The sequence below is a fragment of the Falco punctatus genome (assembly GCF_963210335.1).
Source record: "Falco punctatus genome assembly, chromosome: 14".
In the NCBI taxonomy this organism is placed as follows: Eukaryota; Metazoa; Chordata; class Aves; order Falconiformes; family Falconidae; genus Falco; species Falco punctatus.
The window spans coordinates 20197099-20215886 of NC_137594.1; the positions used below are offsets into that span (position 1 = coordinate 20197099).

General features: G+C 42.0%; 1 protein-coding gene across 3 annotated transcripts in view; it reads left to right on the forward strand.

The window, feature by feature from the left end:
- NFATC3 (nuclear factor of activated T cells 3) overlaps positions 1–18788 on the forward strand; it is a 104543-nt gene that overhangs the window by 28669 nt on the left and 57086 nt on the right. The window contains exons 1-2 of one of the 3 annotated variants that reach the window (XM_080364756.1): positions 982–1448; positions 17290–18421. In XM_080364756.1, the coding sequence (XP_080220882.1) occupies positions 1349–1448; positions 17290–18421 (1232 nt within the window). In that variant the 5' untranslated portion in view covers positions 982–1348. Of the gene's footprint in view, positions 1–981; positions 1449–17289; positions 18422–18788 lie in introns of those variants that run through there. The other 2 variants (XM_080364754.1, XM_080364755.1) reach the window with 2 other exon arrangements.

The following is an 18788-nucleotide window of genomic DNA, read 5'->3' on the forward strand; positions in this document are numbered from 1 at the left end:
AAAACTACTATCACATCACTATCTATAAGCAAACGTGACGGGCTGCGAGTAGCAGTTTAATTCCCATCAATGCCCAAGTTTTTGCACAAACCTAAAATCCTCCTAGGTCACAGGTGTTGAGAGTTAATCTTTTATTAATGCCACAGCACCCAGTGACAGTTTCATTAAATTGCTCTAGGATTTCTTAGACTGCAAATTCCAGGCACATCGGGCCAATTACGGTTTCTACCCTGCCATCTACTGCTGGCAATGATGCTTCTGCTATATGAACAACTTAAACTCTACGTTTTCTTTCATTCTTGTATTTGTCTTTTAAGCTTATTGTGAGGCAAAATGGATGATGGTATGTTACTGTGCAGGCAGAACGTTCTGGAACTTCTGTGCTCTTCTGAACGGCTGCTGGGCTGCCTTCATTGATAGCACACGCTGCTAGAAGTATTGTGATTAGTCTCCTTACAGTTGCTGCACCACCACTGTTTCCCAGCAGCCTGGAAGGTGGTGGACAGCTTAGCGCCCTTCACGGCATGTGTTACCCAAGTCACATTCCTCAGCTTGCGCCAACTTACCTAATTACCCAAGCCGCGAACTAGCGCCTAGAACACCACCTATTTACATACGATTTTTTTATTTATTTTTTTTTTAGAAAAGCAGCGCGCAGCCCGCGCCCCACAAAGGGGAGCCCCCTTCGTTCTGCCCGGGGGCTGCGTGCGCCTTGCAGGGGGCTCACGGCCGGGCCCCCGGAGCTGCCGCGTCCCGGACCAGCGCTCCCAGCCCCGACGGGGCGACACGTGGCACCCGCACCCCGCGGCGCTGCCCCGCCCCTTTGTGCTCATCTGGCTCCACCGGATTGGGCGCCCGCTGCGGGCCGACCAACCAACTACAAGCCCCGGCAGCCCGCGCGGCGTGGGGCTGGGCGAGCGCTGGGCGCCATGTGCGCTGGGTGCCCCCCCTCCCTCCCTCCGCCGCACCGGGGCCGCCGACGTCACCGCGTGAGAGCGCCCAACTGTGGGAACCGCCGCCGAGGGGCGGGGGGCTGCCCGGGGGCACGGCGCGGGGCGGGGCCGGGCGGGGCGGGGCCAGCCGCGGCCCGTAGTAGGCGCCCTCCCACCCCCGCTGAGTGACAGAAGGCGCCCGGGCACGGGAGCTCGCGCTGGGGCCCGAGCCGCCGCTCGCGCTGCCGCCTCCCCGCGCCCTCCCCTCCCCCGCCCACCCCCTCCCCTCCCGACCGCGGCGCCATCCGGTGTTATGAGGCGGCCCTGAGGGGCAGCGGCGGGGAGCGCAGCCCGGCAGGAGTCCGGCGCGGCCCGGCAGGGCGAGGGGGTCTCGTTTCGCTTCGCCGGCCAAACCCATGACTACGGCAAACTGCGGCGCCACCGACGAGTTCGATTTCAGGCTGATCTTCGGGGAGGACGGGCAGCCCGGCCCCGGGCCGCCGCTGGGGCCTGCAGGTGCGCTCCGCCGCGGCCGCTCCGCTCCCGCCGCCCCGGCCGTCGGGGTCGGCTTCCTGTTTTCCTCCGAGCGAGGCGAGGGCGGGGAGGGGGGGCTGCCGCCTGCCCCGCCGCGGGAGAGCGGGACGGGGGGTGGCGGGGCGGGGAAGCGGCGCCGGCCCTCCTCTTCCTCCTCCCTGCTCCCTCAGGCTGCGGCCGCCTCACGGGACCTGGGGGGCTGAGGGGGGCGATCCGCCATCGGGGCTCCCCGGGCCGCCCTTACAACTTTCCTCGAGTAAAGAAACCCGAGGACTCCGCCGTGCGGGAGGAGCACCCCCCGGGGCGGGGGTGGGGGGGGACCCCCCGGCAGTCGTGGGGGCAGGGGCCGGTTGGGTCTGGCGGGCCTGCTCCCCCATCCCGGGCCGGGGGCTGCGGGGGGACCCGCCTGCGAGCCGCCGTGCTGCCGGCGCCCGGCTGGGGCGGCGTTGCAGCGCCCGGGGGGGCGGCCGGGGGGGTCCCGGTGAGCACAGCGTGCCGTTACACTTGGCACCGGGAGGGGAGCGGCGGGGCCGGGCTGCGGGCGGGTCTGGCGCTCTGGCGGTGAAAAGTTTCAACCGAACCCTTCCCCGTGTATAACGCATCGTCGTTACTCCAGTGTGTTCTTACAAACTTTGTGTACGTGCGTGTGGATGGGCCAAACGCTGCGCGATGAGGTGGGGGGGCTGCTGGGTCCGTGTGTGCCGATACACATGTCTCGGAGCCCTTCCATGTTATTCTGTTTTGTAGTATCGGAGCCTGAAAACCCCGTTTAAAAAGCCTCATGTTTCTTTAAACTGCAGAAAATAAAGTGTTTCCTGCAAACTATGTTGCGGGGAATCCAGAAGAGCCAGCTGTGCGGTGTGCGGCTGGACCACGGGTCGACGGCTGCGTGCTTTTTTTTTTCTGACCTACTTGAAATAAGTATTAATTGGTAGTGCACTAAGTCTAACTAGTTAGATGATAAGATAGCTCTGGAACACGGCTGGATCCAGGCTAAATGATGCAGCCATGTTGTTTTGTTCTCTGACTCGGTTGCCTGCATAAGTTGATTAGAAAACAAATTGTTCGATACGGTCCGCATATAATCCAGTGCGAACACTCAGAATTAATTTGTTGCAAAATCTCTAACTTTCTTGGTGCTAAGACTTAGTTTACAGATTCTTTCAGATAAAGGGAGATTTTTCTTTGCTTAGAATAGGCAGGAGTAGCAGATGGTGCTTCTGGAAAGGGGGCCTGAGATCTGCTAGCCAAATAAATGTATTACAGAGCCATATGAAACAATGGGGACTATTAACAGAGTACAATACTTGACACCCCGCTATTCCTCTTGTGGGGGTTTTTTTCTACACAAAGCTAGTGGTCTTAGCTATGTTCCTCAGTTGATGATAGATGAGAATGTGAAAACAAGTTGCTCAGAAAACTGGAAATACTAGTGGTACTCAATTCCCTTTTATAATATTTGTATTTTGGTAGCATTCCTTAAGAAGCAGTTCAGCTATTACTCCGAATATGGTGAATTTTTATGTGCTTGATAAGTTAAAACTATTTCTAAGGCAGATTTTGAAAATGTGATACTCAGACCATAAACTGATCTTTCAGTAAGAAATCCTGCATCTGTAACTCAGTAATTCCACTGTTTTGTGGAATACTGGAGATGATCTCGCCTGCTGTGCACAGATGTGGCCTTCAGGGGAAAGGGTTAGAATAGGGCTCTGGCTTCAAGTATTTTATTAAAAGGATTGCCAGAGTTTAGCTTTTAATTCTGTCCGTTAATTTTACATCTGAAGAAATAGATTTCACATAAGAGAGGACTTATATTGGAAGTCTTACATTTCCCCCTTATTCCTCTTCCGAGTATATTAGCTAGATAAACTAAAGTTCTTGGGTCTCATAAGCCCATATCACTCACTTCAATGATGTTGTCCGTTGTGCAGCAAAGTGAGGATATTTTTTTTCCTAATGTATGAGAATAAAAAACCATGTAGGTCACAGGGAACATTGCTTAATCTGAAATAAATAATGTTAAAAATACTAAGTCATCCATGATCGTGGCGAATACTTGAAAACATGTTCTCATGCTTTGTGCTGTATCTGAAGAAGTGTCTGGGATTGGCACCCTTATGAAAGAAGCGTCTAGTACTAAGTTCTTGTGTAAATAACATGGAAATCTATGTTAATGCTTTCTTTTATGTTGAGACTTCTGTCGTGTTTTGAGGATTTTATTCTGTTATGTATGTATGTACATAAGCATGTATATATATATATGTAGATTTTATCTTTAACTGTATTTTTAACCAAAAGCAAGAAAAAGTGAGCTATTCTGTTTAGTTTTGTGCTAATTGGCAGGAATTGAGACTAATGTTCTGCAGTAGTGCTTGTGTGTTTGATCTGAAAGTTGTAGTTCCTGCTGCAGAGGGGAATGCACGAAAGATGGTTTAAATATGCTTGGCAGTCTGTAGTCGAATACTGCAGTCTTTGTAGCATACTTTGCCTGAAATCTAAGGCATAGCCCATTCCATATAGCTTGTAAGCTGAAGTGAAAATTTGCTCAAATGGTTGCCAAATTAGAGATTGTCAAAAGCTCTTCAGCTGCTTTTAAGTAGAAGTTAGGTACTAAGCACCTTCCACAAAATCTTGCACTCTTCTTCTTAGACAGTTTAGTGCCCTTGTCTCAAAGAGGAAAGAAATTGGCACTTTGATTTTTTTTTGTTGTTGTTGTTGTGTTCAGCACTCAAAACAGGTGGTACAGTTCTAGGTACTAAAAAGCTTCATCTTTTCCTGACAAAATAACTCGGGCCTCCAGTGTGCAAGGGTAATGCTATAGAGCACTCACTCTGAAGCGAACCAAATCTCTTTGGTATACTCTTTTCTTCCAAACCCTTTGGGTTAGTTGCAGTTGCATCTGATTGCATCTTGCCACCTTGTATCAGTTGCATTTGTAATGCCTGAGTAGGTATTTGAATGACAGTATCATTCAGGTCTGTACCCTCTACTAAAATAGATGGTCATGTAACTAACTTTTTCAATTAATGTATTTGAGAAGCCACCATGTTTGGTCTCTTTAATGAAGAGATTTTTTTAAGATGTCATGTGTGACACTTGAATAGTCAGATTTAATTTGGAATGCTTTTCTAATGATGTCTCCATCCCTTTCACCCCCCCAGTTTTGCATTACTATTCAATATAATTTTTGGAAGTTTGCCTAGAATTTATTAAACATTAAACAAATAAACTGCATTAAGGTCTTCACACTACTGCTAAAAACTCCGCTGAGGGTGCGGCATACTGTTTAAATGCCAAACTGTGCAAAAGGGGAGCAAATGCAAGTTGCTATGATTGTTTCTTTAGCCAAATTTTTATTTTAAGGGTTCAGCTCCCGTTTTAAATAATGAGTTTTTACAAAGTAAAGGTCTTCAAAGAACTTGGGGTATGTAGTACTAAGCTGGGAATTCAGGATCTTGTACGGTTCTGTAACATCCAAAATTATTTCTTCTTGGTATGTGAAGTGGGGACTGACTTAAAATTAGAGGCTGCAAACTGTTCAATATCCAGAAAATGAATTATTTCATTACTCAGGAAATTCTGACAGAGGGGGTATTGGTATTGCTGTTTAGAATCCTATCTAAAACATTCCTCTTACTTGTGATGAGGTCCTCTAAGAGTGAAAGACAGGCTAAGGTTTTGCTACCCAGTAAAATAGAGCAATATGTGGAATTTCACCCTAACACCCACCTTTTGTTCTTGGGTTGTGAAGCAGAGGAGGAGAAGTTCTTATTGTCTTTCAATTTAAGTAGTCATCCTTCATTGATTCTGTATATTTGTTTTCTCAAAATATGAGGGCTGATAAAAATACCCTCCTTGGACTTCTGATTCATAATATCTGTTTTATTTTCTTGGAAACCATGAAACAAGCTGAAAAGAGGTTCTCCTTGTTTCCTGTGACTTAATATTTGGTTAAGTAATACTATTTGGTAATCTTGTTACAGATGAAATCTCACAATCTCTTACTTTTCTCCTGAAAAGCATGGTATGAGAAGTATGAAAAATATCCCAGTTCTGTGATGAATTTAGTGACAATTCAAAACATCTTTGCAAGCTGGAGCCTCGCTCTGGATATGGACAGTGTATCTGGATTTGGATCTTTAGTTTGTTTGAAAACTTCTATACTGTTGCTCTCCTTTGAGGTTTTTTTTTTTTGTCTTTTAGCTTAGACCTATTAGTTGGCCTGAGGCTGTTACTAAGGATCAAAATGGAAATACGCATGTTGCTATTGTGACTGTCAAGGTAATACCTGATCTTTTCTTTTGAAGGTTTCTGTGTCTGACCTTCTTTCTCTATGAGCGCGTGCAGGCTGCTTGGGCTGCTCGGCAGTTACCTCCCTCCCGTGGTGTTGAGTGCTCTGAAGCAAGCTCTGTGGCAAAAACTGGCACAATATAAGTGTCATTTAATTTAGATACATAGTAGAAGTCTTAAAGCCAATGCCTTGTACTGAAACACCACCACAATACTAGTCTTTATACCTTTGCCTTGATCATTAATATGTAAAATATTCTTCACTTCTTAAATGTGTATTCATGACAGGTATTGCTGTCAGGGTTTGTTGGTAGACAGTAGAAAACAGCCTAAGCTGTTTCCAGAAGTTTGCAGCGTGCTTGAACTTTTTGTTCTTTTCCCTGAGATGGTGATTAAGGTAAGCGATACTAAGCAAGTTGTGGTGGGAAAGAGAGCAGTCTCACAGTTAGACTGAGTGGATAATTAAAGGCTTAATGCTGGCAGTAATTGTGAACCTGAGGTGTGAGCTGACTGAGGGTTGCTCTTGGTGAAATTCATTTTTGTGATCAAATATTTCTGATCCAGAACTGATTAAAAGTTTGCTTTCCTTAGCTGAGAGAAACTTGTGAGACATGATCTTCTGAAGTACTTTTTTAACAGACCATCTTGCACACCTGTGTGGTTCACCTGAAGTTTTATTCCTTTTTAAAGTCTTTTTATTCTGTTTAGATTTGGTTGCCTATATATAAATGGGTAGGAGAGAAAGCCTTTGCACAAGATAGTAACTCGGTGGTTAATATGTATAATTTGAGCCACGCATATAAATAGAGCTGTGTGTGCTGGTCTTTAAACATTTGCTTTACAAAAGAGTGCTCATGTGGATTAAGATGGGATCAACTGGTGCAACTTTAAGAAAGGAATGAATGGACAAGTCGCTTGAGTCAGTTTCTTTTTTTTCCTCCCTTAGATATAAACCATACTTCTTAACATTAATGTTTGTTTATTTATTAGATGTTGAGCATTAAATGTATTGTAATGGAAACCACCACTTGAGGGTAATTTAGTTATTACGATTTTATTGTACAAGCTAGCGGATGCTGGTATCTGTGCACGTAAAAGATTGACACGCAGGGACATAAAGCAAATCCAGTCTTAGGCTGCGGTTATATAATCTGCTGATGGAGGGGAGGAGGGTAAACCAAACAGCTGCATCTCGCCAAAAATAGAGGGTCTGTGTCAAGAACCTTGTGACTTCAAGATAACTTAAGAAAAGATTTCACTGACGAAGAACCAGAGGAAAAAGTGTATTAAAGTCAAATCTGGTGTCAATGGAGTCAGTTGCCTCACCACAAAGAGTAACATTAAAATGGTAATCCCGGGAAGCTGATGTGTTTGAATACATTGTGTTTTTTCATGGCATGCTGGCTAAATCAAATCTTGCCTATTTGGATAAAGCTTGACCAGGATGAGACCACTTGGGAAAATACCAAACTCTCTTGTGTGCTGTTGCAAAGCAGTTGTAGTTGCACCTGATCTGATTTCATAACTTTTATGGTTTGGCATATGGCTCTTGAACCACTACACAGTGCATTGAGAACACTATGTAGTGAGTCACTGCATAGTGTGGGGATTTGAAAAAGATCCCTGGTTTGACAAATTTGCTTATTTTGTGTGTGAAATTGTAGTTGCACCTCACCCTCTGTCCCCTTCCCTCCCATCTGAGTTGTGGGCACAGTGCAAATGGAAACAAATCCTGACTGTTGGGATGTGGGAGATGGGCAGGGTACAAAAGCATTTGTGCTACTGGTTTTATCTTGCATGATTTCTGAAAATTAGAAATAAGCCCTTTCTTTCTTCAAAGTAATAAGTAGCCCTCTGCTTAAAACATGATGGTCATCTTTTTTCCTTTTGTTTGTGTTGTACAACTGCAAGCAGTTTGTCATATGCCACCCGGAGAGCAGCCAAATAAGTAATGTTGCTGTGTACGAGTGAGAAATGAGGGTAGATGGGGCCTGGTTCGATAGTAAGCAGCAGTTTAGCCCTTCACAGGAACAACATAAATACGGGAGTTGTTGCCTAAAGCTGCCCTAGTGGGCCAGGGAAGTGCGTGGAGCAGACCTGGCAGTGAGCCCAGCCTGTAAAACAACATCCAAGTCCTTGCATTTGTCCAGGCATGCCATGTGGGGTTCGGATGACAGTGGAATTTAAGATGAGTGAAATGATCAGTAAGGCTAAGTAAAACTGCACGGCAGGAGCAAGCTTATTAACAAGCCAGTGTTCTTTTCTACCTTTAGTACACAGATCTGTGAGTATTGTGAAATTCTGGCAAAAGAGAACATTAAAAAAAATTGTGGAATTGTTCAAAGTCATTCAGGGAAGATCAGTTTAAATCTGAAGAAGCGTAGGACTGGTCGATACGCAGGGCTTTGGGCTGTGTTGTGTCTCGCACATCTCGCGAGTTAACTGAACAGCTGAACTTAATCATTTACGTGGCTCTTCTGATTAAATGTCTTGGTGGCACTGAATGCTTATGGTTACTTTCCAGACAAAGGACGATAGGTGTGGTAGAAGAGAAGATACTTTTGTCAGTTTAGTTTGGGAGGCCCAGTCCTCATTTTTATGTGTGGGGGGGAAGGAGAGAAGAATCAACTTCCTGGAGATCTGACTTTATATAAACCCATGATCTTTCAGCAACAAATTTGTGAAAATAGAACTCTGGATTTGGTTTGGGTGGTGTTGGGGTTTTGGTTGTTGGAAGCAGAAACAAAAACTTCATATGAACTTCATAAAATACATTCGTAGGTAGAAACATATGCAGATACTTACAGCTAATTTATTAGTCCCAGAAATGTAGAAACATGTTATTCATATTAATATTTAGATTAATAGCAATTACTTTTGTTTAAAAAATAGCTTCTCAGACTGCATTTTGTGGGATAGTCATCACTTCTAAAAATGAGAAATACTTTTAATGTAGCAAAATTGCTGGATGGAATTGAATTTTTCTGTTTGTTTTTTAATAGATTGGTGGAGAGGGTTATTTTCAAAATCTTGTAAATATTCCTCTTTAGACTTACTCTTAGGTCCTTTCAAACAGAGTTCTTTCCGTTTTTCGTATGTATGAGGTTATTTGAGATTGCAGGAAGCAAATAATTTTAAGTTCCCGGCTTAATGATTCTTCATGTTTTAGTGGCTGCTAACTTTCCTTTTTAGGAACAAATGCTGGGATAAGTGTTTTTTAATCCTAGATTTTATTTTTTGTAATGGTTTTGGTAAATAGAAGAAAATGGGAAGACCACTAAAACCTAAGTTCAGTGACAGGCAACATTTGTACCATACTGGAGAGGGAACAGAAGTGTGACTCTTTGTAGCTGGGACAGAGAACAAACTTTTACTTGCTAACTGAAGTTGTTTTACAGAGTAACCCTTTGTATCTACCCAAAATGAAAGCATAATCTAAGAACAGAATGATGAGCTGATAAGGCAGTCAGGGTGCACTTATTGACCATTAGCGACAGTGTTTCACTGCTTTTGATGGCTGCATAATGGGCTGTAACAATCTCTACAGTGATTTATAGCTACTCATGTGTATCTTAGATGCTTTCTAGGAGTTGTTCCCTAAATCAGAAACTCAGAAGAGATGAGGAGATGGAGTAACTGTGTATGATTGCAAAAGGCTTGTAACGGTGTCATTTGGGATAACTGTACTCGAGTGACAAGGCCACAAGAGAATGTGTGGCTTAATCCAAAGAACCACTAAGCAAATCTTGTCAACATTTTGTATTTTGCATAGCTTCTTTAAATTAGGTCAGAGTCTTTGTATTTCATCAGTGCAATTTGTCAAATTTAGACTTCTGAGAGCAAATGCTACTGTCTTCCAGGTTGCCTAGATTTTTTGGTTGGGGGCAGGAGGTGAGGCTGATTAGGTACGGTATGAAGTGAAACCTCCAGTCCTGCTGGAATAAACACAAGCTATTTAGGACTCTGTGAAGAGATGCAAAGTTTCAGGGCTTGCATTGTTGTGAGGCACACTAATATGGTCTCCCTTGTATTTTGGGGGAAACATTCTGAAAGTTGCTGGAAAAATAGTGTTCGTGCTCAGCTTCAGCCTCCCCTTTTCTCGTTTGGTTGTTTGGTTCCTGTTTCTGCCTGTGTCAGTTTTAGCAAAGTGAATTCAAGGTGTTTCTGATTCTACATTCATGTGAACAGCTGGGAAAACAGGAAAGTTTCAGATAACTTTCTGGCTTCTTTCAGTCCTTTGATGTATGGAGCCTTTCAGTTTTGTGCACCTGAAGTCGACATTAAAGCTGTATTATAAACTATACTGGTGAAAAGCTGTAATATTAATGATTTGAAATCCAGAGCTAACTATATGGTAGGATTGCCTGCTGTGGAATAGTTTGCCCTCTGTCATGTTGTAGGACAGCTGCAGAAGTACAGTGTAATTTTGCTGAGGTGTGAAGAGTTCCCAAACTAGTTTGTTCGAATACTGTCCATACTGGTTCTCAGCCTCTGTGCCATGCTCTGTATGATAAACAGAAAGAGGCATGCGCCTGTTGCAGTCTCCCCTCCCTTTACTGTGTAACCCTCTCCACTCAAACTTCTTGCCTTGGCTTATTGCATTCCTTTTCTACTGCCTTTCACACAGACCCTAGCCTATGTCACCATACTCTCCTATAAACTGAAATATCCATTTTCTTGTACATTCCTGTCTTGTTTTGCTTGCTATGGCCCTACTTACACATTCTGATCTTGGAAACTTGGATTCTGCTCAGTGCTTGGTTCAGGACTGGAGCAGACTGCAAACCTGGAGTTGTCTCTGTGCAGGGCAGCAGGTTGCTGTCAGCAAGCTCATTGGTGTCAGAAGCTGATCAGCGGTGAACACATCCATTTCAGTGGTTAGGTGAGAATTTCAGTTTATAGGTGCAATATAAACCAGAACTTGGAATAACTGGAGAGCCTTTTATGGAATCTGCTCATTTTGCCCCCACAAAGGAAGAGTTAGGCTGTGGGTGATAAATTGGCCTGCAATATCAAGAGTCTAGACAAACCTTTGGCTGGCAACTACAGCACATAATTCCCTTGTTCTCTTCAGTCAGTATTTGCCTGATGTTCTCGCTTATCTTTATGATCAGTCTTCTTCCTGTGGGTCAGGCACAACACACCAGTTTTGGAGTGCTCAGTCTTTTCCCAGTTCCCATGTCTACACATGCCAGATGCTCTGGGATTGCAGGGCTGCAGTCCTTTCACAAAGTCTAACAACTGGTTGTATAGAATAACGTAGTTCATCTTCAGAATAGCAGTGGCAAATAGGATGTTAATACTATGTGTTAGTTACTACTGCACAGATGTATTGTGTCATTTTAAGAATCTTCCAAAAGGCTGTAGTGTATTTCTTAATATCTTTGAACTCCTGGGTCATGTTAGGCTGACTTTCTAACACTGAATGACAAATGAGGCTTCATCAAACTGGAGGGCAACAGCTCCTGTTTTATGTGTTATGCAGTAAAATACTGTGCCCTGTTCACTGACACACCCACAGAGAAAAATGGAAGCAAAGAAGACCCTGGAGAATTACAGATTTTTAAAGCAAAAAGTAAATATTTTTTAATCTGTTACGAGTATTAAGGAATAGTTCTTAAATACTGAATGACAAGCTCTATAAATGTTCATATAAATACATGCTTCATAATCAACCAGAAATACCAGGAGAGCGGGAGAAGGCACGGGTGTAAACACTGCCTAGCACTTCTGTTGCTATTTTCTGTTTTTGTAACTGAACTTTAAATGACTAATTCTTGTTGAATCTTATGGTTACAAGCTGGATTCTTTACCTGCTTTGTACGTCACTTTTTACCGATGTATCTCAAAGCACTCTGCTATGAAAGATTATGAGAACGTAGGTGTTGTAAGAAAAGGAGGAAAAAACCTCAAATGAGATTAACTCCATTTGCTGTGACAGAAGTACCTGACTTTCTGAAACGTGCTTATGACTTGAGCAGATGCATTTGATTTTCATGTTTATTTAGTTTGTTCTTACGAGCCAAATAAAATTTCATGACTGTTATTTCCCTATTCAGAACTTAATTCTGTTACTTCAGGCTGAAGCTGGATGTACACTAGGACAGCCATTCTAGTTTAAATGCATACCAGGCTATGGCCTGAGGGTTTAGTTGCATGTTACATTTTTATTTTATGGTGAAAACACCTGCAGTTCCTGTCCTGGTTGCTCACTTCTCCCCATGTCCTAAAGCTTGCCATCCTGTCAGTTGTGTATATACAGGTGTTTATGTCGGTGCACTGCAAATCTGATTGCCAAAATCATCTGGGTTAAAAATACCACTCTTCTCGTTTCCCCTCCTGCTTTGCGTGTGAGCCTGTGTGGGAGGGTAGTTGCTGCTGAAAAAAACACAACATGTAGTTACACCCTGAGACCCAGCATGTTCCTGTTTTATTCAGTGTCAGTTGTAAACATCTGATATGCTGTAGTATTTTGTTGTTTAAATTGCTTAAACTAGTGCAGCTTCATTATTATTCTGCATTGATGAGCTCCCGCTATTGAGAACATTGTTTTTCTAGTACATTTCCAGTGTTCTTAACACAAGTAAACAAATGAACTTCTGATGGACATGACAGAGCTGCCTCTAGCGTACATGATTGACAGAAGTAAATTTTATTTTTATCCTTTTTGCGTAATCTGATATGACCACAAAACAGAACACAAAATCATTGAAGAGGGAGAACTGCTTCATAAAATGACAGTTGTTGTAAATCATCCTTTTCTGAAAGCTTAAACTTTCACAGTTTTGTGTGTTGCTGAACTTGGTCTATAAAGGATGTGCCTTCCCCCTGCTCTACCATGCTACTTGAATTGTTTTCACAATTTATACCTTACTAGTCCCATATTTGGTGACTTACTAGTCAGTTGTACTGCTTATAAACTAATGCATTGCTGTATCTTTCAGGGTTTTTTTTTTCTTGGTTGTGTTTTTTAAGTTTATGTTTAAATTTGTAGGAGGCATATCTGGAGAATTTACAGCTTGCAGCAGAGAACTGGAGTTAAATATCCAATTATAGAGCTTTAGCATGATTTTTCTTTTTAAATGCACAAAAGTAAAACTGACTATTGGGTGTTTTGTGTTCTTTGTGAAGATTAAGACTAGCCTTTCATCCCCAAAAATACATTAACTGCTGCAAATCAGTAGGATAATGAAATTAAAAAATGGAGCTGCCTATGCTTTTTGTTCTAATTGGCAGATATTTCTGTGGCATTCTTTAATACCATCATGTTCAGAAAGAGATAGTGGTAACGGTCGTGACAGAACTGAGAAAGAAGAGGTGGTTGTTCTTTTTAGGGTTTGGGAGTGGAGACAGATTATGTGACTTGCCTGAGAACACACATGATGTCTGTGGCAATGCTCAAGTCTTTCCTCATGCTATTTAAAGGGCTTGGATTACCGATGCTTTTTTCACAGTAGCATTTTTATAAGACCTAGGCTGTGTTGCACTTTCTTAGTACTATATACCGACTCCTATTGTCTGAACCTGTTTGTTTATGCGCTTACAAACCCTGGGCCTGTGTTCAGACATTTGATAGTAATTGACCTTCCTTCTGTGGAGAAATCCGGCTCGCTGCACAGCTGCACATACGCATGTGCCAGCACATCGCTGAGGAGCGAACAACTGGTGGGCAAGCATTACTAGTCCTGAATATGCAGTCTGATATGGCAAATAGTGAGCAAAATGTACTTTAGGAGCAGTTGTTCTGGATATTATTTAATTATATTCTCCAGTTAGACCGCTTACGTTGAAGTGTAGTTAGCAGCTTAGTAAGGGATGAGCCAGTGTTGTTTTAATACTGAACAGGAGCTTCTGCAGACTGGTCTGTTTCCAGACAGTAGCAAATGTACAGTCAAAGTGACAGACCTTCTGGTTCTCATTGATAAAGGATGACACAGATGCCTGATGTAAGATTGCATTGCAAGTCTGCAGCTTTATATAGCTTATATGCACCATGTGAACACAGAACATCTGCTAACTTTTGTGATCACTCGGTAGTAAACCTGATCTCAGCAGGTGGAGAAGGCAGCTTCGCTAAATTTCTGAAGACAGAGTGGCTTTTCCATGCATGGCAGTGTTAAAAATCTTAAGTTAAAACAAAGCTGAGTTACTTTCTGTGCTAGCTATCCAGAAGACCTCCTTTGATCGTAAAACAAAATTTGTTTGACGCGATTTTGTTCTTTGCAAACATTGACTTCTTGTTTTGTTTCCCTGTCTCCTTTTAAATGCTTACTGGAACAAATAAGCTATTAATACCACTTCTAAAACTGAATCTAAACTTATTGGCCCGTACTTCTTTGGTACTTTTTAACCTTTTATTTAGTCCAGTTTTCTTTACTCTGCATTGCTGTTAACTTTCTTATCAATTTACTTAGTTGACTTAAGTAGAGAAAAAGCATTTAACACACCTGCCTTTTCAGGGTCATGGTAGGCTTTTGATGTGAATGGCACTGCTTCTCTTGGCCTTTGTGTTTTGCTGTGTCTGTCCTATCGTAGCATCTTACCCCCATGCGCTTGTGGTAGTTTTTATGGTCTACCTTAGTAATCTGACCTAGTTTCTGTTTCTTGAATGCTTCTTTCTTATATTTTACGGTCAGTGAAGGCCTCATGACTTGGCCAGCTTCGCTTCTTTACGGTCTTTCCTCCCCCAGTAGGATTGTTTGGATGTAATAGCTCTCCTATTAAGTAACCAGATTTCCATAACTCAATTTTTTCCCTTGGGCTTCTCCATAGCTTTTTTTTTGCTTTGCACTTGCCTATTGTGAGACTCCCCTGAGTTTGTTTACCCTCTGCTTTCTGGAAGCCCTGTGTTACTTTTTTATTGAGCTATTCTCCTTTCCATCTTAAGGGTTGTGAGCTGTTTGGGTTTGGTGGCGGGTTTTTTTGTGTGAGTCCTGTCATGTTGTCCCGCTCCCCCCCATTTCTTTCATCCAAGTTCCATTCATCTTTGTATGTTTGCTAGTTCCTTCAAGGTTAGAGGGCTCTTCCAGACTGGATTCTCTCTACAGTCTTTAATAGTACAAAAATAGTTATTGGTAAATAGCCTAGTAGAATTAACGACAGAATTTTTAAAGCTTAGTGTTGTCCTTTGTATGAGCAACTAACAGGTTATTTTAATACGTGACTGTAACGGGGAGGGTTTGTGTGTGAAAACTAAAATATATCTACTTGTTTATTGGTTGTATCTGAAAATGGTTTGCATGATTTAGACTCAAAATATATTGTTTCCACAGTCTTTTGGGATTTGATGTTCATTAGATGCATAATTCTTACTCTAGGTTTCTAGCTTCCTGTTTTTTTGAGTGTGTGTGTGTATGCTGCTGAGGAGGGGTAATGGCAGAGCACGGTGCCAAACTCATTAGAAGTTGTTTTTCGCGGAGAGGGACCAAAGAAGCCCGAGTCAGAAGAGTGCTCTCCTGCCTTCTGCATCTCTTCCCCCAAGTTCTTCCTAGCTGGTGTTGATAAATCTGTGCTAGGCTGATCTCTCCATCTCAGCTCCTTGAAACTTAAATTTTGAATGTACATCTGCTTTTTGTAAATCCCAGTGACATCAAAAGTGGACAAATTGTCTTAAATATTTTAAGATTTCATGATTATTGCTGCAAGAGAAATAAGACTCTTTGCAGCGGTGAGAGTTCTAGCATAATGTGCTGCTACTGTTCCTAAGGCCGTTAATGACAGTAAATGGTTACACACAGGACTTGAAGTCTTCCAAGTGTTCTTTTCCTACAACGTTATTATTTCAAAATTTCTGTACCTGTAACTGTTTTATTTCTAAATTTTGAGAAGCTGGATAATTGCTTTTATTAGGATTGTATTTTTCTTCTGTTGACCTATGCTTCTAATACTAATGATTTAAGAAGCAAGAGCATTTGATCTTGCACATGAATGTACCAATAGATGGGGAAAACCTGTAGCTCACTACTGTCAGCATTTCATGTTTTGTTATGGGAAATGGCAAAAAGGAAGACCCTCAATAAAAGTGTTTTTAAAATGTTTGCTATCCTAGTGAAAGGATAGGAAAATGCAGTTTTGATAGTGATTAATGTCATGCAGTCTGGATTTATCGAAAATGATAGTATGAACTTGATGCCTCACTGTCACATTTGACATAGGAGCATTTTAGTTTGCAGAAATGTTTATGTGTCTGTGTAATATTCCCTTACTACTGAAAAAAAATACTTTAAAAAAACAAAACCCCATACACAAAGCACTATAAACTGTATAATTTTAAGGATTATGTTAAATGTTAGTGATGGGTCAAAAGCTCTCAGTGATTCAGCATTAAAACAAATTACTTGGGTTGCAGAGACAATATTGTTAACAGGTGTTGAGAGTAGTTTCAGTGTCTAATGGGAGTGGTCTGAGTACATTTAATTTCATCTGCTAGGTGATAGACTAGTGAAGTACCTGAGGTCTCTTGCATACTTACTTTCTATACTTAAATAGAGAAGGGTCTACTTTACAAGGAGAGAGAAAACAAGAGTGAAAGCATAGTGGTTACAAAGTAAGAAAGAAACCTGTGTTTTCTACTCTCGTTTTGGACAAATGTCTCATACTGGCAGTTAATTCAGTATTAAGAAGTGGGGCAAGAAAATCTGCTTCACTTCTGTGAGACAAAGCTGCTGATTTTGTTAACAGGGCTTGCACTCCCTCTCAATTGCTTGTTTTTCTTTGGAATATTTCCTGTGTTTTGGATAAGTTAGTGAGATCTGAGAATATTTTGTTTTGCGTTTTTTGCTGAACAACTTGTGCTCAAACTTTGCGAGATTGCACTTGAGAAATGCTGTTCTATGGGGTGAGCACTTTAGAGTTTTCTAAGCAACCAAAAAAATATCTTTGGAATAAGATTCTTTGTATCTTTAATAATAATCTTTCTTAGGCCTCTTTTGATTGAATGTTTTTAGTTCTTTATAATCTTCATTGAAGTCTGAGTCACTGTAAGATGCTTTCTAGTGTTAAAGGAGATAAATATTATGTATGTGATATTTCAGTGCTTGTAAGTATTGAGTAGGGGGCTTGCAGAAAGTATCATAGTCCTTCCTATTCATGTCAGAAATTAATTGTTAATGGATTATGATTAAAAATGCTCAATTATGAATGGAGTGTAGTTATGAAAATTAAAGTTTGAATTGAGTATTCCAGCTTAGATCCTTTCAAGATTTATAAACCCATTTGCTGTGTGTATTATGTTTTCAACCATTGAAGATGTGTATAAAACGTGGAATCTGGTTGAAAACAAGATTTCTGACAGAATACTATACTGTAGCCCTATTTAGCTGTAAATATGGCTGGGGAAAATTTTAAATTAAGAATTGGTTTTCTTTTGTGTGGCTACTGTAATGGGAAATGTCCAAGATGTTGAAAACAGGCTATACCTGGGAAACAAAGGATTTTGTTTATGGCATTTTTTCCCCGAGTATTACATTCTGACTCTGTTCCTCTTTGTTTTTTTCTTCCCCCCCCCCCCCCCCCCCCCTTTTGTTTTCAGATCTTGAGTCAGATGACTGTGCGTCCATATACATCTTTAATGTAGACCAACCATCATCCTCTGTAAATCAGCCAATTTGTATTCCTCGCCATGGGTTGCAGTCTCACTCCTCTCCTCTGTCACCACCTACAAGACTTCAGAGTCATAAGAACTATGAAGGAACTTGTGAGGTACCAGAATCCAAGTACAGCCCACTAGGTGGACCCAAGCCCTTTGAGTGCCCTAGTATTCAAATTACATCTATTTCACCTAACTGTCATCAGGGGATTGAAGCCAATGAAGATGAATTGCACACAAATGGCACTGAAAATGAGTATATGGAAAGGCCTTCACGGGACCATCTCTATCTTCCTCTTGAGCCATCATATAGGGAATCATCCCTTAGTCCAAGCCCCGCCAGCAGCATTTCGTCCAGAAGTTGGTTTTCAGATGCTTCCTCTTGCGAATCCATTTCCCACGTTTATGATGATGTAGACTCAGAGCTAAATGAAGCAGCTGCTCGATTTACCCTTGGCTCTCCTTTGGCATCTCCCGGTGGTTCTCCACGCGGTCCCAATGATGAATCTTGGCAGCAGCCTTATGGATTTGGGCATGCCTTGTCACCTAGACAATCACCCTGTCATTCTCCTAGAACTAGCATTACAGATGAAAATTGGCTAAGCCCTAGACCAACATCAAGGCCCTCATCAAGACCTACATCTCCCTGTGGGAAACGACGACACTCCAGTGCTGAGATTTGCTATGCTGGTTCTCTCTCTCCTCACCACTCTCCAACTCCATCACCTGGCCATTCTCCCAGAGGAAGCATAACTGAAGACACATGGCTAAACACTTCCATCCATAACGTACAAGGCCTTAATTCTGGCCTTTCACCATTTCAGTGTTGTACAGAGACTGATATTCCTCTAAAAACAAGAAAGACCTCAGAGGATCAGACTGCCACTTTATCGGGAAAAATAGATATCTGTCCTGAAGAACAGGGTAACTTATCATCATCCCTTGAAACTGCAGTAGATGATTGCTCTGGTACTCAGCACGCCTTGAAGAAAGATTTGCCCGGAGACCAATTTCTTTCTGTTCCTTCGCACTTTACTTGGAACAAACCAAAGCCTGGTCACACACCTATATTTCGGTAAGTGATTAGAAGGTCCTTCCCTCCCATTTTTCTTCTCCGATGCATTTTAAATAGGCATATCAATGCGTTTATATTTCAGCGATGCATTAAGACTTCCTTAAGAAAACTTCTTGTAGGCAGGTAGATGATATAATTGGGAAAAAATAACTTGAGAGACCAAATATCCATCTTTTTCTTCTTTTAAAAATACAGTAGATGTATTTTAATATAGGATTAGTTTTATTTAAATAAAGTTTGTTTGTGTGCATGCTTTGCACTTCCATCTAATCTGAGCAGTTAACATTTTAGTATAGCTAGGGAAACCTGACTTACGTGATTTTATAAAACTGTGAGACAGAAGAGGTGGGGAGTTTATTTGCTTTTG